Source organism: Calonectris borealis, chromosome 2 (genome assembly GCF_964195595.1).
Source record: "Calonectris borealis chromosome 2, bCalBor7.hap1.2, whole genome shotgun sequence".
NCBI classification, from domain to species: Eukaryota; Metazoa; Chordata; class Aves; order Procellariiformes; family Procellariidae; genus Calonectris; species Calonectris borealis.
In genome coordinates, this window is record NC_134313.1 from 130236059 (window position 1) to 130262959 (window position 26901).

The 26901-nt window shown below is 37.7% G+C and overlaps 1 protein-coding gene across 3 annotated transcripts; it reads left to right on the forward strand.

Moving 5' to 3' along the window:
• The first annotated feature begins 8233 nt into the window (after window positions 1-8233).
• EFHB (EF-hand domain family member B) lies at window positions 8234-26669 on the forward strand. 3 transcript variants are annotated; one of them, XM_075143434.1, is made up of 13 exons: window positions 8234-8326; window positions 8646-8708; window positions 9604-9747; window positions 11634-11814; window positions 12427-12537; window positions 14501-14630; window positions 15006-15089; window positions 16897-16964; window positions 18359-18513; window positions 19333-19540; window positions 19917-20123; window positions 20656-20837; window positions 23838-26669. In XM_075143434.1, the coding sequence occupies exons 1-13, from the start codon at window positions 8261-8263 to the stop codon at window positions 24000-24002; spliced, it is 1764 nt and encodes a 587-aa protein (XP_074999535.1). In that variant the 5' UTR covers window positions 8234-8260; the 3' UTR covers window positions 24003-26669. The 3 variants fall into 3 exon arrangements, with proteins under 3 accessions (XP_074999535.1, XP_074999534.1, XP_074999536.1); XM_075143433.1 differs by lacking the exons at window positions 8234-8326; window positions 8646-8708 and adding an exon at window positions 8937-9199 and having other exon boundaries at window positions 23838-24922; XM_075143435.1 differs by lacking the exons at window positions 8234-8326; window positions 8646-8708; window positions 23838-26669 and adding an exon at window positions 8937-9199 and having other exon boundaries at window positions 20656-20916.
• Window positions 26670-26901: the final 232 nt, after the last annotated feature.

Consider the following 26901-nt stretch of genomic DNA (forward strand, 5'->3'; position numbering starts at 1 on the left):
CTTCCGGTTCGCCAGCCCGTCACGTGACTCAATTTCTTTCCCACGTTTTTCTCCCTCCGCCTTTTGTTTCCTCTTCCCCTCCCTCCCTCTTCCCCGCCGGCTCGGCCGTTACCATGGCAACACGGGGGCCTGGATTCCCCCCCGCGCCGCAACGGCCGCCACGTGCTAGCCCGCGCGCAGGCCTCTGGGAGAGGCGCGAGGCGGGCTGGGCGCCGCCGCCGTCCCGCGGCACCCGGGCCCCGCGCCGCCGCCGCCGCCGCCGCCCCGCGGCACCCGGGCCCCGCGCCGCCGCCGCCGCCGCCGCCGCCGCCGCCTGAGGGAGTAGAGGCGCGACGCGGAGCCTGAGGGAGAGGCGTCCCCGCCCCCCCCAGCTTCGCTGTCTGTGTTTTGTAGCCGGGTAAGGCCCGGGGAGCCACTAGTGACCGCAAAGGCGGCCTGTCAGCAGGGTGGGGGCTTCGTCCGACGGATCCGCGGGGTGTCCGGTACCTCCTGCTTTTCCTCAGCGCCGAGTAGAAGAGCCTTTGGGCCGACCAAGCGTCTTCCGTGCCTGTCCTCTAGCGGCTGCGGGTGCAGTGCAGCCTGGGGGGGACACTGAGGTGCCAGGGGTGGGAGCTGGGTGTCATACAGACAGAAGGGTCCTGGTTTAATGCTTTAAAAGAACCAGTTTCGAAAGCTGTTAGTCAAATGAGTTGAAAGAAGGAACTAAGCAGGAAAATCTGAGTTGCAGTTGGGAATTCACCCAACTTTTTAGAAATTGAACAACCACTAATAAAGCCTTAGAGATAGGCTCATTATTGGGAGAGTGCGAAAATTTAAGAGAACAGGTTGCTAAGACAGAACAAGTCTTGATGGCTTAGTGGGTGGATACAAACAATCTGACTTAATACATGCAAATATTAAATAACACACCTTGCTCTAGAGACTGTTGGATATACATCATTGATTTTCTCTATTACTGGTGTATTTTGTGAAGCCTTTGTAATCCCGTGTGCCTTTTTTATGTCTATAACTGAGGAATAACACTGAAAAATTTGAGGATAATTTAGGGATGGCCTTTAAGAATGGTTAAAAGGCTAGAAAACTTGCCTCACGGTGGAAGAGGCGAAGACCTGCTGACCTCGTAAGGGAGAAGAGTAAGGATCACTTGGTCACAAGTGGGCTGTATAGGAAACAAAATGATAAGTGTTTCTTTAGTCTAGCAGATTTAACAAGGTTTAATAGTTGGCATTTGAAGGAAATAAAAAAACAGAACCGGTAAGACATTTAATAAGTTTATCAATAATGGTATTTAATCATTGGTACAATTTAATGAAGATTGTTTAGACACTTCATCACTGGAAATACTGAATCAAGATGTGATGTTGCTGTCTTCTCAAAATATGCTTTAGTTCAACCACATGTATTTAATTGAAGCAAAAATTAAGTTAGGGAAAGCCTATGGCCAGTGTTGTACTAGAGCTGCAGTTCCATTATGTCATTCATTCGTAAAATATATGACTTTAGTGTTAGTTGTCCAGTCAATCCTCTTGCCAGTGCAGATTTGTCTTCTCCTCTTGTTGCTGCTACTTTAGAAATATGCTGAGAACAAAAAGAAGGGTATAATCAATCATGTCACAGCCTTTTTTTTTTCATCATCTCCACTCTTCAGTGCTGCTTTAGAAATATCTCATTACTTGTAAAATATTATAGCTGATGGCCTTGTAGAATGAGAGGGAAATCAACAAATCTCATATCTGTCTGCTTTTGTGTTTTCCTTTTTCTTTGTCTTTTTTCCCTATTATGGACATATCAATACTTTAACAATTACTGAAGTGAATGAAATAAAACCAGACTGTTCTTTTTCTTTTCGTCTTCTTCAATTCTTCTTTTCCATGTATTTTTCCATTGTTAGCAGATTGGTCTCAGAGTAATAACTTCACCATTCTGCTTTACTAAGTAAAAGCTAATCACTTACATAAATGCTTTTTGTAAAGCCAATATGTAACTTAAAAAAAAGTGAAAAAGACTTTGAGTTCACCAGTGATGTAGAATGCCAGACTAGCTCCAGAGAAACATGTTTGAAAGTACGCAAGTTTTCTGAGCTGCGAGTTTGCTGAAGCTTGCTGTAAAGAGTGCCTTTTAGAATATTTGTAAGAGTTGCCCTTTAAATCAGGTAATCCTGCTCTAATGCACTGCTTATTTGCCATACTCGGTACGTTCAACTGGACTGCAGGATTTGCTGAGCAAAACATCAGAATCCTGATAAACGGATGTTTTTTACCACATATATTATGAGCATACATCCAAGCACCAGCCAGCATCCAACCAACCTGGCAGCTGCTTGCTTGCTCGCTCACCCACCTCCCTGCAGTGGAACAGAGAACAGAATAGGAAGAACGAAAGCAAGAAATCTTGTGGATCAAGATAAAGACAGTTTAATAGATGAAGGAAAGAGTAGGGGGGAAAGGCAGTATGAAGGAAATCACGCACCACCTCCCGCAAACAGGCCAACGTCCAACCAGTTTCCAAGCAGCAGCTGTCTTGGAAGCCAGCTCTTTCTTCTTCTACCTCCAATTTTTATTGCTGAGCATGATGCTGTGTGATATGGAATATCCCTTTGATCAATTCAGGTCAGCTGTCCGGGCTGTGTTCCCCTCCCAGGTTTCTTGCCCACCCCCAGCATACCCCCTGGGCGGGGACGATGACCAAGTGGGGAGAAAGAGAAAGCCTTCACCCTGTGCAAGGACTGTTCAGCAGTAGCTGAAGTATTGCTGTGTTATCAACACTGTTTCAGTCACAAATCCAAAACACAGCATCATAAGGGCTGCTGTGAAGAAAATTAACTCCATCCCAGCCAGACCCCATAAATACATGAACAGTTTGGGATGAAAAAAATGAAACTACTACACTGTGAATCTTTAGAATGACTTGAACTTAAATTCAATTTAGAGATTAAATGCTCATGTCATACATGGCATTTCATGTTTCACTTAATCCACTCAAATGAAGAGCCACTGATGGAAGGTATGATCCTAGTCCATTGCTGTTTCCAGTTGCAAGCTTGCACCTCTTGAGCAAGTTGTGATACCCTACTGCTGCAGAGTTGAGTTGAATCAACCACTGATGTAATGCAAAAATTATTTGCCAAAAGACATGGTTTTCTACTGGCTCAGCTGACTGAACCAACTCATCTGTGGCTGCAGGCTGACTAGATCTGGTGCAGGTGAGAGTAAAGGAGTATGAGTTCAGAGAAGAAAAAGAGCCAAGAACCCCCTGTTTGGCAGTACACTTTGGTTAGGTGTAATATGAAACCACATCCTCAGTTTACATGAGAAGAATGAGAGAAAATACAAAACATAATGCAGCAATGTTCCGAAAAGAACAACTGTGGCATTCTATATGAAGGGATCAGATATTCTATACTTCTAATATCAATAAATAAATAAATAAATAAATAAATACTTTCTAAATCCGGAATAATCTTTCAAATGTATCTGAAATTCAAGGCTGAACGGAATTTTTGGTACAGGAATTATATTCATGTGATATAATTGCACTAATAAAAAAGGGGTGAAAGTGATAACGTATTATTTTGTCATGAGAGAATTTTTATCTTCAAAATCCTTTGAGCAGACTTAAGATACGTAGGCCATTTTGCTGAAACTGCTAGTATGAATGCAAATCTCACATGCTTTTTGTCTGTTAAGTATATAGGTGGTCCATATTTTGGATTATGTGATGGACACACTCTGAGACTCAGATCCTACAACAGCAGAGCTACGATGCTGTTGTGCTGCCAGAAAGGGTGTGTTATATGCATGAGGTCCCTACTGGCTAACAAAGTCCCTGACAGCAACACAGAGCTAGTGTATGTCTCTCTTGCTTTGTGAAAATGCCCAAATTGTTAATAGCTGGTTGACACTGACATACGGGTTCATCAAACAGCAAAGATTCACTGTGAACATATGAAACAGAGGCAGGAGAGCATGCGGCAGTAATCACATGACTGAGTTCCAGTTACTGTATTTTGGGCTTGACAGGTCTGTGAATGTTAGAGGTGAAGAAGAGTTTCTTTTGTTGTAGTCTGGACAAATGGCTGCTTAAGAAAAGCTCTGAAATCACCCAGATAGCCCTACCAGTGATCACGTTTTCATATTTTATGTCATCTTGGGTCATATGTCAAATACCAAAAGTGAAACTGTGTTGGATGATGTTAACAAAAAAATTTATGTTAGTGGGTCATCATTTCACCAGATGGATTTCTATCTGTTTCAGCATTTCTCTGCAGAGTTTAATAATATGCTCTGTTCAGTCTTTTTGTGTTTAAATCTGACTCTAGATGTGTAATAATAAATTAAAGTTGACTTTAGAGGACGTGCAGAATCTCTTTATTCTGTTTGAACTTCCCAAATTTCTTTTTCATGTGTCCATCTGCTATAATACCTTCTTTCTGTCTTTCTTCTGTCTCTGCTTGTGTACATCCATTGGTTTGGTCATATCATAGCATATAGAACATGTGCTGCACATAGAAAGCAGTAATTTTCTATCAGTAAATGAGTTGAATAAAAAACATGAAAGTAACCAGGCAATAACAACAGCAAAGTGTATCAGTGTAGCTAATGTCCTTCAAGAGTTTCACAAAACTTGCAGCGTTTTACATCACGTTATCTGGCCTTCAGAGACCTTAAGGAATTTAAAACTTAGTGCTTTGATTGCCATCTGTGCCAGCACCATAGTCAGAATGAGAACTGTTGCAGAACATGGGGTCTTTGTGCTTCATAAAGAAAGTAAAATGCAGGTTTTAGGCGGTTTCCATTTCTCAGTTTTAGCCTGAACAAGACAGAAAAAGGCACTATATTATGGGAACTGGATGTCAGCAAATAGTGGTAACTTTCAAATGACAAGCACTGTTTAGTAAAAAAGTATTGCTATAGAAGGGAATATTTTGTTAAACTTTTTTCCAAACATTTCTCTAGAGAGATGATTTTTTTAACATGGGAGATGACAAATTCATACTATAATCAAGAAAGTTTTGATCTCTTTTTCTAAAATAGAGTGCAATTTTTTTTTCATCAGCTTATCTTTAAAATTTACAGATCCTTCCTACCCTACAAATATTCTTTCTGCGCACCAACTAACTTTGAATCTAAAAAGGAGTGAATATGACACTGATTCCTAAAATGAGCAGGACTGTAGGGAGAAGGGGCAGCTCTTTTATTGGATACATCTACATGGAACTTTGAGTTCACATTTTGTATCTGCACTGTAGACTTAAGAAAATACCTAGAAAGTGGAGGTAAGAAACTCTAGTTTTTACTACCCTTTCTCATATTGTGTGTCTATCCGTAATAAGCTGAGAATGCACTTAGCCTGGCTTTTACCAGGCTGAACCCTATCTACTTTTAATACAATTCATACGAAGGCAAAATCTTTCCAAATTCATCCACTACTATTTTTGTTTCATTTCTGTGATTTCAAGATTTGCATTTTTAAAAATATTATTTTTTTCTGATAGGGCATGAAAATATGGATGCAGTTTTTACAGCTTAATAGTAGAGTATTTTTTATACAGGTGAAAGAGATGTATTCTTCTCTACCTTTTTACTAGCCAGTTTTCTACAGTATCCATCCTGCTGTAGTAATTTATACTACAACCAGCTCCTGCAGTTAAAAGTGTTTTCCTGCTTTCCCTGGCACCTGGATGCATCTCGTGGAAAGCAGCAGTGAGGCATTTCCCTCTTCCACAAAGAAGCTAGCAATGAGAGCATTTCTAAGAGCAGGTTTTCGGTCTGAGGGGGTTTAGGGTCTGCTTCCAAGAGATGTGTGAAAGATAGCTAAGGGAAGCATGTATATTGTTAGTAGGTTTGAAATTGATTCATAGGGACCTGCATCTCTGCTGAAAAAAAACCCAGAGGGGCAAACCAGAGAAGGCTGAGGACTTCTGCTCTACTTGTTTCTGCAATAGGCATTCTTTTTACATTGCCAGGGCGTATTTTTCTGCCTTTCATGCAACCTACTCCGTTGGGGCTGAGCAGATCCTTTCAATTAGCAAGAGTGGCCACCTACTGGAGAAAAAAACAATGTAAAAATAAAATAAATCAGAAATAACAGAATGTATAAAAATGGTAATACCTTGAACACAGGTAGATAGCCACCTTAGAAATACAACAAACACAAGAATAAAAATTCAAGTCCCAGTTTCCTGTGCTGTACAATTACCATATAATTTTTGTGATGCTGTACTTCATTCTTCCTCTGTATCAATAGTTCCCTCTCCTGACAGCTTTATCCTTACCTAGTTACTCCTCTCAATCAGATCAAATTAATCCCTGATTTCTAACACCTGCAGTTTTGTTCAAATCACAATTTAGCCTTTACTAGGTAGAAATTGCAGCTGACAGAAGAACAGATCACAAGGCAAGACGTAACCAATCATTTTATTTTATTTGTTAGACTACCAACAGTTACTGCTTTATTTTGCAGGAGCACTCTAAACTTTAAGTAACAACAATTATGATTGAAGGAAGTATAAATGAACTGAACATGTTAAGAGTTTACAAGAGCTTCTTTAGTTCCCAAGTGGTAACGGATGTTCTATATTAGCGGTGTTGTATAGCCATGTCTATAGCAGAAAAACACACCTACTTTTGAAAAAGGACACCAGCAATGGCCACAGCTAGATAATAGCTGAAGATAACATATGTTACTTGGAGAAGATTAAGCTACCTTCATGTGTGCTGGATAGCTAGCTGATCATAGTACTGACGTGTACTGTCAATGCCTCTGATGGATGGAGCAGGTAGTCAGGCACCCCTACCGCCCAGTGGCCCCATTATCAGAGCATAGTCGCTGCCTGAGCCTCTCATCTTCCATTTGTAGGAAAGGGTCCTGAGAATTCAGTTTTAATTTAGCTTCCTTCATTTTGAATCCTTATTAAGCAAATGTTAGAGCCGAGAATAAAATGGCAACAGCTGGTAATGTTTGTTAATTAATTACGGTTAATGTCTGTATGTTTATCTAAAATTGGGTTTGCTGTTATAGGACTATAGAGAATGGAGCAGGATGTGATTAAATTTAGGTGTTTTGCTGGGAAGGAGGGGAGAGTTTACTAAATGTCACCTGAGAGTAAAAGTCTTTGTAAGAGCTGAGGGGCTTTTAAACAGCAGTGAAACTTGTTCGGTCTTACCCATGCTGAAATAATCTGCATCTGTTTCTAAAAGGCAAATACAGTGTTTTAGATATATGATGTGTTGACTCATTTAAGACAAACAGTAAGAGCATTCACGTGTCCTGATATATGGGTAGTGCTGACAGGCTTCTCTCACCCACCTCTGTGCCGTTGCATAGATGGGAGTTGCAGTTTTCTCTAGAGAAACAGTCTCAGTATAAAATATTTTATTAATATGTTTATACATGTGACAACACTTGTATTTTTTGTTAGAATAATTAATAAAGATTTAAAGTTTGATCAGACTTTTGACCATGTAAGACCTTCTTTCAACCCAAAGAAGACTCAACCCGCCTGTCTGAAAGCTGGTGGATTTTCAAGGACTTTAATAATTGGTCTAAGAAACATAATATCCCTGCAGTTGGCTTAATTATTTTCTTAGGTCATGATGGTTACAAAATAGCCTGAGTGCAGTTTGCTTCCTGGCTTTCTCCAGGACGTGTGAGGGGGGGAGGACGGTGGGTGCTGGGTGCGAGGGAGATGGCGCGAGGATGGTGGGTGCTGGGTGCGAGGGAGATGGTGAGAGGACGGTGGGTGCTCGGTGTGAGGGAGATGGCAGGAGTGCAGTGGGTGCTGGGTGTGAGGGAGATGGTGAGAGGACGGTGGGTGCTGGGTGCGAGGGAGATGGCGAGAGGATGGTGGGTGCTGGGTGGGAGGGAGATGGCAGGAGGACGGTGGGTGCTGGGTGCGAGGGAGATGGCGAGAGGACGGTGGGTGCTGGGTGCGAGGGAGATGGCGAGAGGACGGTGGGTGCTGGGTGTGAGGGAGATGGCAGGAGGACGGTGGGTGCTGGGTGCGAGGGAGATGGAGAGAGGACGATGGGTGCTGGGTGTGAGGGAGATGGAGAGAGGACGATGGGTGCTGGGTGTGAGGGAGATGGCGAGAGGACGATGGGTGCTGGGTGTGAGGGAGATGGCGGGTGGGCTGTGAGGGGCGGCGGCGCTGCCCGCCCCGCACGAGCGCTCCCATCGCTGCCTCCAGGGGGCGCGGTGACGCCTCCCGCCGCCGTTATCAAGCGCGCGGGGTAAACGAACGCCGCGGCCCCGTGCCGCCATGGCGAGGGAGCTGCGTCCCGTCTACGAAGGGAAGTTCACCGACCCGTTTCCCGAGCTGTTGGCCGTGAGTGCCTTCGCCGAGGGGTTTCTCTGTTGCAGTGGAGCCGCCAGCCCGCTCTCTGCGCCTTTCTGGGGCCGGGGTCTCGGCGTAGGCTGAGGGGAGAGGCTGGAGGGGGGCAGCGTGTGGGGCAGGCAGGGGCATCTCGCTCCGGCACCCCCTCTCTCCCCCCCCAAAAATGCGTGTGGCTCCTTTTTTCCCCGTTTTATCAAAACGGGGACGATTAGATAACATCTTGTGCAAGGTATCAGATCCCAATTTGACTAGTTGTGCTTATTAGTATAATGGGTTCGATTATGCCTTATTTTTTGATTGTATTGTTTAGGCTGGAAAGTTGCTTCCCACTGGTGATACGGCTGCGAGTTGCCTCACTGAGGTTTTGCCCAGGGTGAGTTGGTTTTTCAGACACTCCCTGTGAAACTTTTGTAATAATTTCCTATTAGTGATTGTGCTTTGAGACAGGCCCTAAAAAAAAAAAGAAAATCAGTGAAACCTTGGTCATTTTGTCTACATCCTGTCTCATTAGAAACTACTATTTTTTTTTTTTAAATGTCAGTTTTTATCACATGGGATGATAGAGAATAGCTGGTAGGATTGTAAAACACTTCTAGCAGTTCTTTTTCACTCTGCATGTTTTACGAAATTCACCATGCCTGCTTAGGTGGGACGACAGAATTGTTTTAGACAGTTTTTCTCTGGTAGTACAATTATAGTGATTATTATTAGGAATTATTATTACTTCTGATGGAGGTCCTTCTTCTTTATCAAGGATGCCCCTCAGAATTGTGCTTACCACTGGCCCTTCCCCATGCTTTGGAAGAGTCAGAGGGTACTGAGACACAAACGGATCCCTTAAATAGCAGCTCTCCCTTTAAACGGGTAATTAAAAAAAAACCCAAAACTGTGGTTAATTTCTGAAATTGCTTTATTGATGTTGGAATGGTTGTGAATCAGGTTAAAGGTTTCTGAAGTTGATAAAGGTAACATCTGCTTTTCATAAGAAGAAGCTGTTATCCATCTTAAAGATGGAACCAGATAGTTGAAACTTAGCAACTCTCTTGTTAGTTAGCTGGCTTGATAAAATTTAGGCTGGGCTATGTTGACCTTATGCTCAGAATATCAGCATCTGCAGGAGTGTACGTATATGTTACAGCCCTAAAACATCCTCATGTTTTGTTCTTATCTCTCTGGAATCACACTGAAATGGCTGCAGTACGTTTTCTTTTCATGAATATTTTGTGAATATCTGGTGTAAAATTGTTTTTGCTTTGCCTTATATATAGCCCATTACTCCAACTACTGTGCGGAAGTTTCGAAATACAACAAATCCAGCTCCTGGAGTTGAAAGAATATTCTACGGCAGAGCAGATGATCCTGACATTGCACCTCACTTGACACATGGCATAGAGTCACGTTTTTCACTCAGTGTAAGAATGTGACTCGTTTACTTCTCTTTAAGAATGAACCGTTTAAGAATGTCCTTAATAAGAGCAACTGATTTCTTCATAGTCAGGGATAAAGGGACATAGCTGAGTGATTTACACTGCAGCATTTCACTGCTGTTGTGGATTATCTGAATTCTGAGGTCAATTCATAGGATTTAATTAGCATGATTGAAATAGGAATACACTTGAAGTTCAGTGACTCTTATCTTATCAGTGACTTAAATTCTGCAATAACTACTGAATTATTCACTTCATTCCAACATTTAAGTTAATGAACCGTCTTCCACCCACAAATGTTGCTGCTTTCTTTTTTACTGATTGCAGAGGTAAAACCTGTTGAGCTCTTAGCAAGAGAACTGCTATCTGAGAATGTGCTTATCGTTCAGTGTAATTATTATGTATTCTTTCTTACCTTTGGGTTGAAACCGATTTTGTTAGCTAAAAAGTGATGTTTTGGATATGTCAGACTATTTTGTGTGTATTCTTCACTTCAGAAATTATTTTTGTAATCTGTAATCAAACAACTGAAGAGATCATTGGTGATTTCATCACATAATTATTGTTCAGATTTCTAAAAATAACAGTTGTATTAGTAAAATACACTTTTATGATGCATTTCATCAGCTGGGCTTGTAAATTAATGGTTTTCAATTTTACAAATGAAGAAGTTGAGGCAAAGAGGAGTTCAGATCTCAAAAATAAGTTTTCAGGTTGAAACATGTAAGTCCTGGTATTAGAGGATGTTGAGTAGGACATTTATTAGGCATATCCAAAATGAAAAAAAATCAGGTTCTTGGTGTATGTCCTCAGAAGTTTTACGTTGAATGGATTAATTTGTTTAGCCTGTACTGTCTGTTGAAGACTGTTTCACTTTGCATTATTACTTAAATATTAACTGGAGGAAGAGTTGGAATCTTAGTGAGTTCTCTAAGCGTGGGTTTGTATCAATTGTATTTGCTGGTACTTTTTTCAATATTTCTTTATATAACATTCAACAACAGTCTAATAATAAACCCTCTCTAGAGTTCCCATTATTTTGATACTTTGATGGGTAGCCTGAAAAATCAAATTATTTGGGAAGATCAAAATACCCTTTTGACATTTTTGAAACTTTTTTTTTTGCAGATTTTTTTTTTTCTCCTTGAAGTTGACCTAATTTTACAAGTAACTTCTATTGATCCAAGCCCAGAGTGTACACTGAGGAAAAAAAATTTGTCCAACCTAGTGCTAAGCTTTGAAAACCCTGCTGGAGTAATTTCTGTTGGTGTGTCGTTTTAGGATGCAATAGTCGTGTACATCTGGAAATATTATCTTTAAATTCTCCATTGGCAGAATTGGGAGTAGCTGTTTAGAGAATAGATAGTCTTAACTGCTAGACAATTGTGCTGGTTTTGGCACACATAGATGTGTGCTTAATCATAAACACCAGGAGACTTTGTTCCAAAGATGTTATAACTATAATAACTTTCACACTTAAGAGTTGGTCATATTATAATACTTAAGTTCTGGTCATGTTATAATTTGACTATAGTTTCTAATATAAGAACAGAAAGGCCCCAGTCTGAAATTTTATAAATTAACAAGTGGAAAAACTCGCATAAAAATCAAAGGTTCTGTCTCACAATATGTATTTTCTTTAGCTGGAGATTTAGCATAGCAATGATTATTAGTGGTCTTCTCTCAAAATACAGTTTTGTTTTGTAAATTGGTAGATAAAATTACGTCAGTGTAATCATCTAAGATCTCATTAGAACACTTCTGATCAAACTTTTGTTTGTGTATGTGTGTGAGGGGGTAGCCATACTGATGTGTGAATGATTAAAATTTGCTGGGTTTCCTGCCACTTGTGTTGTTTGTGATGTTTTTAGGCAGCTTCATTGATAAATCCACTTCCTAAAACTGATTTTCAACAAAAAATACAAGACAAAAAAGAAGCAATCTACTTTAGTAATCGTCAAGCATCCTTGGGCAGATCACATGATACTTCTTCTATGTTACCTAAGGGTTTGGATATAATTAATACTACTTTTGGAAAAAAAATCATCCAAGGTAGGGAAGTTTAATGTTAAAACGTATTTCTTCTAAATACAAGATAATCTGCAATTTAGTATCTAGCACATAGTCTGTGCTTCCAACAATTCCAGCTTAATAGAAAAGTTATTATTATAACAGTTATTTAAAGGCATAAAAATGTACTAGTGTTTTTCAGTTATGATGAACAAACAAGCAACTGAGAACATTTGGTAACTGGTAGGGCTTTTGGCTCTGTTCCAGATCTGTCTTTGTAGATTTCTCTGGAGAACTGTTTAGGTAGCTGACAACTTACTTTCCTTTTCCCAACTATTCTAATAGGTCTAATAAAAGATATTACCTTGACCTGTGAATCTTTCCTGCATAGATTGGAGCAAATCACATATGTGTTGACCATATAGGTCTCTTGCAACAGTTATGTTCATCTCAGTTTCTGGGATCTTTTTTTTTTTTTCCCCTAGTCCCATGTAAGATTCCTATAGATTGACTAGAAATGTGGTAAGAAATATCATTCTTCCACAGTATTAGCATTTTCTCTAACAAGATGTTGTTTAAAATTAAGAATCAATCAAACAAAACACCCACGCCCCCTCACCTCCCCCAACCATATATTTATTCCTTACTTTCCAGATGTATCAGCTGGAGAGCTTATAAATCCACGAAAAACTTTTGAGGAAGTGGATAAAGAATCCAGAGAAGGACATGATCTATACATTGTGTCACACAATGATTATTATGTGGGTAAGTTTAAAGGCTGCTGATAAGAAACCACATAAAAAGTTCTAATATAAGTAAAGGTAATTGTTCCTCTTTTGTGTCTTCAACACATTGTACGCTATTTTTTGAGATGTAAACTATTACTTTTTACTACTGTATTAATATATTATAAACTCTTTTTAAATGTAATGATGTGAAAAAAATACTTACGTGCAACTGAGAGAGCATGACATGTTTCTAGAACTGTAGATCGCTTTGTGGTGGGTGTATTAGACAGTATAAGAACTTAATGAAGGAGTTGGAAGCCTGATTTCTGTTGGGTGCTATTTGAGAAGCAAAGTATTTCCAGGTGCCCTGGTTGCTTATTGAGTTAGGCATTGCTTATGCCATTGAGAGCAATCTCAGGCTTAAAGCTACAGACTGCGAGCCCAACCCATTCCAGTACTTTCACCTCTGGTTCCTCTTTTTTGTCAGTATCCAAACAGAATTTCAGGGCAGCTAGATTTTTTGATGGGGAGGTCAGCATCCAGCTCTGGTTACAAGGAATTTCAGGCTGCTGACTGACTCTCTGGAACGCAGGTTCCTCAGCCTACAGCATCCTGCCTGTGAGTCTGTCCCACAGCCTTGGCTCTGCCCTTCCAGTGGGCCTCCACTGCTTCAGCCTCTGGGGCCTGTACTTGTGTGAAACGGTCTGCTCAGGAATGTTTACCCTTTATCTCATAGGTCTGCACAGGAACAGTGACAAGCAGCACTCTGGAATGCAGTACATGTATTACTTTTGCAGCCACTTCTATTTTTCCCAGTTCCATCATTTCCACAGGCTGAGGGACTTACATTGCTGCTCTATAAGATTACTATTATAATAAAATTGCCCATTGCACTAGTACCAACAGTTTTGTAAGTATAGGCCAAACATATAAGAAACTGCAATACAGATATTTCAGTCATAATAATGTAAATTTTACATGGAGGCAGTTACGTAGAAGTGAAATTATAGTACTGTGTTCTCTCATTGAGAAATTCTACAACAAGTACTATTGGTATAAATTGGCCAAACTTGTGATTTTATTTCCCCTCTTCCCCACCTTTATTAGGTGTTTTAGTGGAATTGTTCATTTTCTGTTTCTGTCTCCTTTGTAACTTCCATCCACAAGATCATGGAGAGGCCAAGCCAAAAACAGACAGACAACAAAAAAAAAAGTCAACTTTGTGCCCCAGTTTTGAACAATAACATAACAATTCCATACTGCCATACAGCCAGAGGAAGCCCTTATTAGAATGCATGGAGTGAGTAATATTTTTTCAAACTTCTAATTGCCATTATTTTCAAAAGGTGATAGAAAAGAGCTTGAAGAAACAGAATGGCATTTTTTTCTGTGATAAGAAACATGTGCTTGCAGCTTACTTACATAGAGTACTTATCTGATATTCTTGTATGTAAAACTTCATTTTATAGGCAAAACTGGATTAATAAATTCATGAACAAGTAGGGTAATATCTTGTTTACAGTGGCAAAATCTCCACTGAAGTCAACATAGCAAGAGTATATCTGAAAGTGCAGCACCTCAAAAACATTTTTTTCTTTTTAGCATTTTTTTTTTAACAAGTAGTAAATTAAATGGTACACGTCTCTGCTCATTATAAAGTGATTTGTTTGCATGACCCTCACTACTTAGGCTACCTGGTATTTTTTCATTAATTCTGTTGGGCTTGTCTTCAGTCAGACATAAAAGGACATCCAGCTATCTTAGCACTGAAGCAGTTTTTGCTTTTTATTTTGCCTTTTATCTTTACTTTTGACAATGAGATTATTCCTAACTACTTAATAAACATGGAGAATGCAAATTAGTTCTCTTCAATTGAACAGAATTGTTAATTAGTTATTTGCTTTTGTTTCTTCATTGTTTTGTCTTAAGAATGAAGATACTTAGTCCATTTTTCTTCCTGAGGTGTTTTATACAGGTTGAAACGCTTACTTTTTCCACAGGGGAAGCAATAAACAGGAAGTATGACTCACCAAACTTCAGCAAATCTTTTGTTTATGGAACAGAAACCCCTCACTTTAAAGATGGGCGAAGTGCATCCAAATCCTTAAATTGGCTCTATGATCTGCAATTGTAAGTTGCAATGATTTAACTAGTTAATTAGTGGTGTAAGTTCTCAAGAAGAGTCTTCCTATTTGAAGATAATTTTACAGCTCACAATCCCATCCTTAGCTGTATTGAACTGAATAGGAAATGCAAGGAGTAATTTTTAGTATAGTTTATCCAAATCAGTTCTACCATATTATAAGAGCACTTGGCATGTCTTTAGCATTGTGTAAAGACATCTTTGATTTTAAATAGCAGGATTTTTCAGTTACTGAATTTGTGTTTGTCTTGCAGAAGAGTTGCTGTTTCCTTCTAACATATAATAATATTTTTTAATATTATTGAAAAATTGTTGAATATTGTTAAAGAAATATATGTGAGAACTATTTTCATAATTTGTAGGAAGAGAGCAGCAAAAATTGTATCAAAACGAAGTGATGATTTCAAAGAAAAATTTCAACCTCAGCTTGGAAAAGTCCTTGATCCGTAAGTAAGCAAAGTTACCTTCTGAGAACAAAATTCACTCACATTTGCCAAGTCTCCAGTATCTTTTTCTGTCTTGGGTAAAAATTATAACTGTGCGCTCAATGCTTCCACTGCAGCACTCAATTACAGAAAGGGACTTTTTGCTTGCCCTAGTTAGGCTGATAAGTACACAGGTTACTAATGAGGGCTGTATTGTGTCTATGTGATGAAGTTAAGTCTCACTGTTTAAATGGTCTATATTTGAATTGATCACATTTGCACCAAGCAAATTTCAAGCACACTGTAACACTTCGGATTTTTTCCTGTCTTTTGCAGTTAGGAAGGTTTGAAAGAACTGAAATGTCTCACCTATTGTTTGGGGATTTGACCATTTTACTTACTCTGACACTATTTTTGGTCATCTTTGTCATATCACTTGTTTTCTCACTTCATTACTTCCTTGGCAAAGGACATGGAACTAAATTGTTTTATTATCTAGCAGCATGTATCAATCTCAGTCGAATCATTACAATGCTTCATAAACCTCAGGTGATCTGGAACAGCTTTTTAGTTTTACAAAACAGTACTTATGAAGAGCTATAGTAGTCCTAAGGTACAGTGTGGTTAGGATCCAGCTGTGCTACAAATCTAGGGTTCCTGAATGTATACAAAGACTGTCTTTGCAGATGCTTGAGATTTCTGCAAAATTGTATCTGAAGACTCACAAACAACATTATTGACTTTGATAGCAAAATTTAATTTTAAGCTCAAGATCACAGGCTTAAGTGACTCTGGAGAACTATGCCCATAGAACCTGTAGGGAGTGAACACAAATGTGAGCCAGTTTTCTCCTCTCCCCTTCACTGTGTCCTAGCTTACTGTGAAGTAGACCTGGAGTGTGAGCAATATGAGGCAGTATGATCAGTCAGAGAATACGGGTTGCAGTGCAAGCTCAAACCCAGCACAAATATTACAAGACCGATACAAGCTAACCTAATTTTATTTAGTGAATTTTACACCAGCCACATCCTATGTGTAATATGAAAATGGTAAAAGAAAAGTACACATAGTAGTTTTTAGATTACAGTGCTTCCATCTCTGTGTGGGTTTGTTTGTTTGTTTGTTTTGTATTTTAGAATAAAGCACTGATTCTCTTTTCAATTTTGATGGAGATTTCTGATTCATGTAACAGTTTTAATTATTAAACATAGAGATAAAATGAACATTGCGTCTTTTTAAAATGAAGAAATAAACAAACAGTTCTTTAATGTCACCAACAGCATCTTAATTTTCTGGTAAATAAAACTGGGCCAAGTTTTCCAGGTGGATATTGGCTTGGTTGCTGGTTTTGGTAGATGCAAAATTGCATGTGAAAAAGCATGTGAGATGTGATTCAATTTTTCCACTTTAGCTGAAAGTAGTTTATTTGGAGACATTATTTCAGTTGGACATCTGGTTTGTCCTAAACATTCCTATTATTTGACTAGTATGTTATAAGGACTTTTCTCACCCATTTCTGTCATTGTCTTAGAAAAAAATACATTTTAGCGTAGAATGTTTTTCCTTTTAATGAGTATAAATGTTCAAAAAAATGTTTACATTTGGTTGTGTTATATTATGAACAGCAAATGTTCTAAATAGGGTTATAAAGGCGTGCTTTTCTGGAATGATAACTTTGAAGCAAATTTCAGGTGAACCCATATGGGATATGGGTACCATCCCTAATTATATAACAGATGATCACATATTTTTTTAATAATAGCATAGGGTTTATTTTGGCTATTAATAAACTATTTGACAATTAACAAAAAAATGTGCTTATTAACAGTATAGCAGAAACTTTGAATGTTCCCCCAGGCCATACATTTGGAATGTTACTCCGTCGAGATGAATATGGTAAGTTCAGGGGCAGAATAAAATCTTATCTTGTTGATGAAACTATGCTGAAGTAATTACTGTTGGTTGTATAGTATATAATTTTCCTAAAATCTTAGAGGCAAGGTACAAAAATTTAACAGTGACACTAAATTTTTGGAGGGAAAATTTGAGAAGAATTGAAATTGCTAGTGGAAAAAAAATGAATGTCAGAAATAAAGAAACTTTAGGATTTTTTTTTTTTTTAAAGCCTCTGTATCTGAACGTAAACAAAATGGGAAACAGCGAAAAACTCGTATTGACATCTAAGTGACAAAGTTAAAATGGCTATTTAAATGAATATGTCTTTCCTCTCAATGATTTTTCCAGCACTTCTATAAAAAGAGTAAAAATAACAAGCAATAAATAAGAAGAAGTTTTTGAAGGTAGCAGAGAGACAGAAAACAGATTGAAATAAAAAATTATTAGTTTTCATTATGACAAAATTTTGAAAACTAGTCAACTCAAATAGTCAATGTTGGGATTAATGGTGTTTTAATATTATGTTTAATGACTAGGCAATACAGTGAATAGTTAGGCAGCAAAAAATGTAAGTGGCTCAAAGTTATTTAATTAGTCAAGACCAGAGAAGACTTGTTCAAATTCTGCATAAGCTTTTATACATGCTTTACTATGTAGAGTAATAAAATTAAATATTTTAAATGTGTAGGTATGCTTGTCCTATAAGGAACAGCAGAAGGAACTGAACAAAAAATTCATTATTAACAAGTAGAAAATAATGCATGTACATTGCTGTTAGAAGGGGATTAGGTGAGCTACTGCCATTTGTTATTGGACCCTGAATGAACTTCTTGCACTCTAGAAAGTGACCTTGGTTGTCTTGGGGTCTTGGATGAAGACTGTAGCTCAGTGTGCCAAAGTGTTTAAAAATACTAACAAAGTTAGGATACATAGAAAATGGGAAGAGTAACACAAAAATAGTACATTGTCTTTCTAGAAATCAGTGGTATATAATTATCTGAAATATTACATTGACTTTTCCGTTGATTCTTGTAAGTATCCTGAAATAGGACAGACTGGAAGTGATAGATTAATAATATATGTTCTTTTGCTCTCAACTATCTGGACATCAATAACTCTTACTGCTGTCAGAAGCTTTTGGAAGCAGTGGATGGATTTATGAAGCTATATTAAGATGTTGCAAAGTTTTTTTTATATTAACTGCATGTGAGTAGAGAAATCATCATGTGGACCATTTGATCTTTTGATGAAATGGCCGTATCGGATGCTCAGCAGTGCTGAAAATCAGCATCTCAGAACTGAAATTCTCCTTTTCCTTAAGACTGTAAGCCATTTTTTAAAATGTCCATTTTCTGTATATGCACAAGTAATGGAGGAAGTGTTTATTTTTATAGGAGTTGGTGATCTTCTTCACTGCTGGGTTCCATGTGAGTTCCTCCATGGTAAAGACAGAGAGAGAGCTGTCTTGACTGCAGTTCGGCAAAGTTTGAAGGAAGCTAACTATGAGAATTTTGACATGTTACTAGAAGCATTCAGGCATTATGATAAGGTTAGTGCTTTGAAAAAATAGAAATGTAAAGGAGTGTGTGACATTAGTGCTCCTGTGTTATGGGGAAATACAGACATGAAGAAACACAAGCATAGCAAGACAAATATAGATGAAGACTATAAAGACAAGGTAACTTCATAGTTATTGTACGTTTAATATACTGTGATATGCTATGGAATTAAACACAACAGTATTTGGAGCCTTTCACAACAGTATTTGGAATATCCAAGTTAACAGGAAGCAAGAGACTTGTGAGCAGGAATAATCTTAGAATTTTTTGCTCTGCAAAATTTGGTGATTCTTCTTAAAAGAAATCTGATTGAAGGTATTATGTTCATATTTTCTTCCAAGCTGTACTTTTTGACTGAGTCACCAAGCATCAGAATTTCATATCTTATAAATTTTTTTCCAGAGAGGAAAAAAAGAAAATTGACATTTCATATGTAACATTAATTGTAATGTATACAGAATGATTGATGCCTTACTTTCAAAAGAAATCTTGGCTTTGCCTCAACATTTATTATTAGATTGTTATCTTGTCACAATACCCTGTCGCACTGACTTTCTTTTAATCTCAAATCACTATATTACTTAAGTCGGAAATTATTTATTGACACTGGATTTATGTTCAGATTTTTAATTTCTGAATTACTCAGGGTTTCTTTTTGTACTCAGCAATGTTACTCTTCTGAAATGGTGTGCTTGGCGCTATACATATATCTCTACCTGTATATATAAACACATATGTGTATGTGTTCCTTTTGGTGGAGCCTTTTTATAATCGCTTTTATAGCAATTGTTTTATTTTATTTGTAATAGAATGGCAATGGAATGATAGACAAGGATGACCTGCGAAAGTCCTGTTTTCAGCTTAATCTGAATATAGATGATGAGCTCCTGGATTCCTTGTTTGACTATTGTGATTTGGATAAAGATGGTCTGATTAATTATGTGGAGTTTGCAAACTTTCTGAACTGGAAAGACAAGATGGCTGCTAAAGAGTTTGAAGAAAAAATAATTACAAAAGGTAGATGACTTAATACTTGGAAATTGTGGAGATGATCTTGTTCTTACAACAGCTACTGAAAGGACATTGCTGGTGTCGGACCAGGTGCTCCTTTAGAAGGGTAGGATTTAGAGAGTGCATTTAGTCCTTGCCTGCCACCAGTACAGCCTCAGATACAAATGTATTTCAGAACCCTGGAGTTCTGGGTTGCATGTTGAGAATGTCCCATAAATCAGGAGAAAGTAAAAAATCGCATAGAATCATTATCAGATATGCAGATTAATTATATTATGTTATCTACTTTATAGTTTTTCAAGGATTCAGGCAATGTTTTTTACCTCTTAGTCTATAATGTGCTGATAATAAATCCGGGCTGTACCATAACTTTTGTTTATAGGAGAAAAACTAGATGCTCCTGTTCTGCCTGAAGACACAAAGACAAATGATGAGCCACTGCTGAAGCAGGAAGATCTTGTGTTAAAAGAACCGAGGAGCTCAGAAAAGACATCAAAAATGCTAACAAGATCAGCAGATCATGTATTTGCAAATTATCGAACAACTTCTTCTCAGTATAATGCTGTAGTAGGTGGTCTCCCAACAACCTGTAAGTACGGTGGACTGTACTTCTCACTTCTGAGCATTATTTAAGACAAAATCAGGAACAAGTTTAAAAAGTATTGTTACAGGTTCTACTAATGTACAATAGTGAATTAATTTACCTAAACTAAAGTTGCTTAGGATTGTGGCTTGGAAGTTGGCATGGCTTGGATGTTTGGTATGGTTAATCCATTCAAAACATGAAAGTTAATCTAGAAGTCTTTGAGAAATTATGCTAGTAATTTTAAGAGAAGAATATCTTCTTGGAATCGCCTAAAAATGTTTTTAGCTGGAAGTACTGGATAAGTACTAGAATATTACTGCAAGATTTCCTGTTGTGATGCTTCATGATGTAGCTGAAGCTAGGAATTCTAAAAATATGAAAAAAGAGATGAGGAATAAAACTATATAAGTCCTTATTGAACCTATGTGAGATGAAGTATCAAATTTGTTCTCATTTCACACAAAATGTTTTATCCTCCATGGTACTATCTTTACATACAGGCTTTTCCATGCTACCTGTTGATTGATTTCCACAGGTTATCCAGTGTGTGGTGTTCCAACTATTCGTTCAGATATTCCTGCTCCTCGAATTCGCCGCATCAGTGACAGAACCAATTACGGTGATGAGGCCAATGCTTACGCATTATTGTTCCCTTCTGTCTTCAGTCAAAAGGGAGTGTATGAAAGCGACTTTTTTAAAACAAGACCAAAGGCAGAGGTATAGTGCATTTCTTCAGAATATTCTTCCAAGATGAATGCACCTCTAGCTATGTAGGAGTGGAAAGTCATACTATCAAATAAACAGGTTGTAAAATTCATTGTTGCAACATTACCATCTTTCTTTACATCCATTCAACTATCTGAAAAATATGTACTCTTCACATTCAAAATTATTCATAAAGGTGGTAGGTATTGAGATCCAACTTCAATAAGTAATATAAGGAAGTACATCAGGTTGTTGCTACTCACATGCTCAAATGTTGTGTCGAACAACGGTTGGTAATTAATCTAGGGCTTAAGAGTCTATGACTCATCATTTCTGCAATGTGAGAAGAGCAGAGCAGTTGTGAAATTTCCATCCTTGGACATATTCAAATTTCTGAGCAAGGTCCCAAGCAACATGGTTTAATGGTAAAGTTAGCCCTGCATTGAGTATGTGGTTGGATGGATGATCTCCAGAGATCTCTTCCAACCTAAGTTATTCTATGAGTAGATGTCTTAAAAAGCCCCACGGGAAGGTTTTTGTAGGTGTGTAAAACTAGCTTCTATCACAGAGGGATGTTCAGTGGAAAATTTTACTCAAAGTGTCTCTCTTCAAACAAACTTGAAGGTTTTGCTAATGGCAAATTCAGCAACCTGCTTTTAAGTGCTCTGCTGAGTCAGGGTTGTAGGCTCCGATCTACAAAGGACTTGTACAGTGATAGAGGATATAGGGAGTCACACACCAATGCTGTGCCATCTCATATTTCTGAAGAGAAAGATAGGACATGAGACTGTAGGGACTTACTTGGGGACTCTCTGATTTTTCCAGCTGGTATCTCTGGGGGCTGCTATCACTCTGTTATCTCATAGCCCAAAGGTCCTCCCACATAAATACTGAAACAACTTTGCTCCTTCTTCAGTATTGTTTACTCTTTTGCTTCTACATTTGTATGCATTTTCTAGTGAAAAAATACTAAGAGAGAACTTCATTACCTGAAATACAATTTATAAGACAATTGTAACAAAAGTGTGAAATTCCAATCTAAAATGAAAAAAGAAGCTTTGACAACCTCTCCCTTTCTACTAGTCATTGTATTAAATATTCAGTCACATTTGAAAGTGGATCTGGAACGTGAGTATATATTTTACAGAAAATAATGTTGCTAATTAGTGGCTGGGGATGTAAAAGGTGTGGTGTCATGTTCTATACATATCCATAAAACGGCTTGTCAGAATGTCGTGTACGAGAGCATTTACCATTTTATAATCTAGCTCTGAAGCAGGAAATCCGTGCATGCAGAATATAGCTAACAGTAAATAGAATTCATGCTTCATTGAGAAGCCTTTTATACCTGTCAAGCACTAGATAGAACTCTTCTCTGAAGTTATAATGTAGCCTGAGATATCATACGCCATTGTAGACTATACAGGCTATACAGAGTTCAGTACAGAACCTCCTCTGAGTGTGTTAAATCACCCTATACTCATGAAATGGACTGTTTCAGTGTTTTAGTGATGGTCTTCGATTTATTTTGATATGGAGCATTAGTATTTTCAAACGTAATAGCTGATGAAATTATTATATGAAAGCCCAGAGTCATTTAATACTACCAGTTCTTGCATAGGCTTGTAGAAATGAATGCGAATTCTGACTATAAAGCAGTTTCATGAGGTGACTCTTCATGTTACAAAAGAACAAAATGGTTCTAGGGCCTGCTATTTTCTTCACTGGAATTCGTCCTAGTCTATTGAAGAGAACAGAAGTTATGTAACTGAGTAATACTGTGTAATTTATATTCAACATGATTGTGCTGATAATAGGTGAGGGTCAGTTTAACCCTGTCTGCACACTTGATAGTCTGTGGTTTAGTCTGATTATTTTATGGCTGTTGATGAGCCAGGACAGAGTTGTATTTCAATATGGTGAAACCAGTTATGAGAGCATGTAGTCCTTATGATCCCTGCAGTGGTACTCTGTAATGGAATATTGCTTTTAGATTAACTTTTAAATTTCACTAGCTTGTTGAAGACATTAGATCAAATCTGGTTTGTTTTCCTCATGAGTAATACTATTGATTTAACTGAAACAACACCTATGCTTAAAGGAACAAAATTTAGTCCATGTTTTCCTCTTGTAATTTCAGCTAGCATAAACTGTCATAGATTTATTGGCTAAGATGAAGCTGCAGATTTGCTGTACTGTGGATCAGGCCTATATTTAACACAAAAGATAGTTTTAGAGAAAGATGACAAACAAGGTTGATCTGACTGTGTTAAAGGTCTGTCTTCATCAAAGCATGCATAAAATCTCCAGAGCATAAACATAACACATATGCGCACACACATGATACAATTGAAGAAGCCAAACATTTGCTAATGCAAAAGCACAAGCCGTGTCAATATTCTTTTAAAGCCACCTTCCTCTAATGAGTCAATAGGTCAGTGTAAGGAGGCATGCAGCAGGAAGCATCCAAGTGAGAAAATAGGGAAGAAAAGTATTTCTGCTGGATTTCTTTGGAGTAAAACTATAGCAAGACCCAAAGTTGATGTGAACCATTTCATTTTAGTCACTTCACCCACTTATCTATACCAATTGAAGATCTTGCGTATAGTATTCTTGCTGTGAAATGCAGACAATAATGTAATCTGATTTATGTCGATAACTGCAAACAGTAAAAATAGAATGGATAAACAGGAGTTGCCTTAAGGCTTTTAAAAAAATGTTTACTTTTCCCTGAATCTTCTGTGTTTGCATTTTCCAATGTTGAAGTTGCATCACCCTTACTTTATTAACTAAAGACAATTTTGTACACCACAGCTTTCATCCCAATAAGATTCAGATTTACTTAAATAGGAACTTCTTTGGTTAAGGATGCAGGATGTGGTCTGTAGTTTTTATTTAAGAGTGGGAAAATATTCTTTGGCAAATAGAGATTGCTAATATATGTAAAAGCCAGACTCTATATAGTTTAAATAAAATGCTGACCAGAATTACATGAATTGTATTATTTTGTAGATTGCACAAATTCTCCGCAACATTGGCGTGAACATTTCAGATGAGAGGTTTGAAGAGATATGGCGGCAAGCCTGTATGAAATATCAGAAAGAAGAGGTTTGTGTAGAAAGCATCAGGAACGTACTGGATGAAATACATGTATCACACACAAAAAACAGTTGGTAATTCTAGTCTTCGGGCATTGCATTTACATTTATTTAAATTGACATCAGTCATAATTCTGATGCTGAATACAATAAACATTTTAAATAAGGTGTGTTTGCAGAACTGGAATGCACTCTTTATTGTCTTTCTGAATAGTGGGTTCACCACATATATGTGACTCTTTCTGCTATCATTGCAGTTAGTAGGAACGGATATCCATAGGAATAAAAGAGGATACAACATGTTTGTGAATGGAAATCAAATATTGATCTTATAGTCTTTATTTTATCTTTTTAAAGTGTTTCTAAGTCTAAATAATAATACTTTGAGCGTGAACACATTTTGCATTTTTTAATTTATTTTTTGCTCTTACAAACAGAGGGACGCTTTTGAAGTACTTAAATGTTTCAGATATGCAAGACCTCTTAAAGATTATTATCGCAGAATGGCATCTTGCCTTGCTTCTAATATTCCATAATTTCTTGTCAACAAAATGGTAGCTAACAGAGCTCTGGTTATGGTAAGTTATTTGATACGTTTAAAAATTCGTGTGAGAAGGTGTTTTACAGTAAGATACTAAGGAAACTACATGGTCCGTAAGAACCAATTGATTAAGAAGTGCAAAAATAAATGCCCAATTGTGTGGCAGAGGGCTTATATTCTTTATGCAAGCTTATGGCTAGTAGGTAGTAGTGTTTGGCTTTCACAAGCAAGAAAAAAGAATGGCTATTTAGAGGTGTATGTGCATATTACATAAAAATACAGGCTAGGTAGTCAGAAAAGTTTGGGAGGGCTTTCAGAGAGCTAACTGTTCACCTGTGACCAATGCAATTTCTTGGGAAGAGGGATCTTCATAAATGAAAAACACGTGAGGATCATTATGGAAATCTCAGTGAATATATATGAAGTCCAATACGAATAAACAATGGAAAGCAAGTAATACTAAAATCTGCAAGTGTGAATTGGTATGTTCACTCTTCACGTACAGTACTGAGCTTGGTATAAAACAAATGGAAATTGTTCAGTATTGACAGTGAGAATGATTACTTCTAGACTTTTTCAAATTAATTGAAAAATCCTTGCCCAATGTAATCTTAACATACAGGATTTCAGGAAGGATATCACTTTGTCACCTATCAGTGCTTTAATACCTTAGTAAGATTTGGAGGAATAGATAACGTTGCCAGCCAAAAGTTTTACTGAGTTCTACAATGTAGGTAAAGGTTCTATATATCTTAAATACTAGGAATGCATGTATGACAGCTTAAAATTTCATTGTAACTCTTTTCTCACTTGGCACTCCTGTGATTGCCAAGATTCCTCTTTTGCCAGTGTTTTAGGAGCTTGTAATTTGCTAGCTTGTTATGTGAGATCCACAAGCCAGACCCTTTTGTACACTATTATTGTAGCATTAATAGTAGCTGTCTTACATCAAGTAGAAAGAATTTGCTTTCTGGTATCTCCAGGGAGCAGGTGGTGGAAATGCTGCTTTATGAGGGCAGCTTCTTTCCTGCTGTGAAAGTAAGTTGTTATGCACTGTTGTTGCCTTGCCTTCCTGTCCTGCTGGAACTCTGTGCATGCGCTGGGATGCATGCAGGAAGCAGACTGTGACTGTCCTAAGTGAAATCGTGACAGAAAGATGAATGTACTGCTAATTTCAATTGAATTTGTTATGTCAGGATTTCACTGCCTCCAGTGAAATTCTCTAAAGCTCCTCTTCTGCTCATATAGGGTGGGAGGGAAGAATCCTTTACCTTTGTTGTGGTATGCTTCCAAAAGCATTGGACAGAATTACTTAAAAAAAAAATACATTGTTTTTCGTCTTCAATAGACAATTTTAGATGAAAGATTTAAGCTCACTTCAGGGAAAAATTTTTAAAAAATCAGATCTCTGTGAATATATATATAAAAAAAATATATAAGAGATCTATTGTGTTTGTGCAGCAGCTGAAAATTGTGTACCCTATTTTTTGAACCTACTGTAAAGACACCCACTTTCATTCCTCTACTTTCAGTAGAATCTTTTCCTTTGTCAGTGAGATGGAATTAACATTGTTCTTGAGCAGTCTGATAGATAAGTCCAGAATAACGAAGACTAATAAATCATGATTTAGTTTTTTGCCAGTATGTTTTTAACCACAGACTAAAGGTTTCCTTCTGAGCTTGGGTTTGAAATGAACTGGAAGCATTGATCACCTAAACTTACCTCTTCTGAAGCTTTAAAGGATTAATCACTGAACAGAGCTGTAAATTCTACTTGTAGGTGCTTGTTTTTCATCACAATATACATATGAGGCCTCTGAAAGATTTAATCGCTGTGACACACACAGTTACTTCTGTGGAGTTTCCCAATCCCTTTGGGTTTTTTTGTTAAATGCTTTATGCACACAGAATCTTGGTGCAGATTTTTGTATTTCGTTTCTGTTTGACTTCCCAACGTGTATGAATTCAATGACATATTGATAGGCTTTAGAGCTGCAAGTTGTGTTCTGTGATTTTTATGTTTCCCTTAATATATTCCATTTGACAGAAAATAAAAAGTTTGCTTTCTTCTACATTGCAGCGTTATTGCCTTTATCTAGGTACGGAGTTGATTTAACTAGGACAGCACACTACTTTCACTAACCCTTGGGCTGTATCCAGGGCAAAGTTTTTCAGAAAGCGTTAGCAAAATAACCTCCACTATGGCTCAAAAGCCATGCGTTCTAAGAGGAAACATACAAATTTAGCTGCTGACTGAATTTACTCTGATTACAAAATCACAGAGATTGTAAATATGTTGACTGGGACTTTGTGGACAAAACTAGTAAATGGCAAATCCTGACAAAGGTAAATGTTTTGGTAAAAATCAGTGAGTTCTAGACATTTTGGGCCAAATTTTCTTCATAGAATTTTCATAAAAATAGGCACTGGATAAGAG

Bases quoted from the DNA above. Each gene is read 5' to 3' on its own strand.
- EFHB (XM_075143433.1), top strand. From the start codon at position 9,065: ATGGAGGTCCTTCTTCTTTATCAAGGATGCCCCTCAGAATTGTGCTTA. The intron at 14,631-15,005 runs GTAAGTTGCAAT...CATAATTTGTAG, and splicing joins TGGCTCTATGATCTGCAATT to GAAGAGAGCAGCAAAAATTG. The intron at 16,965-18,358 runs GTAAGTTCAGGG...TTATTTTTATAG, and splicing joins ACTCCGTCGAGATGAATATG to GAGTTGGTGATCTTCTTCAC.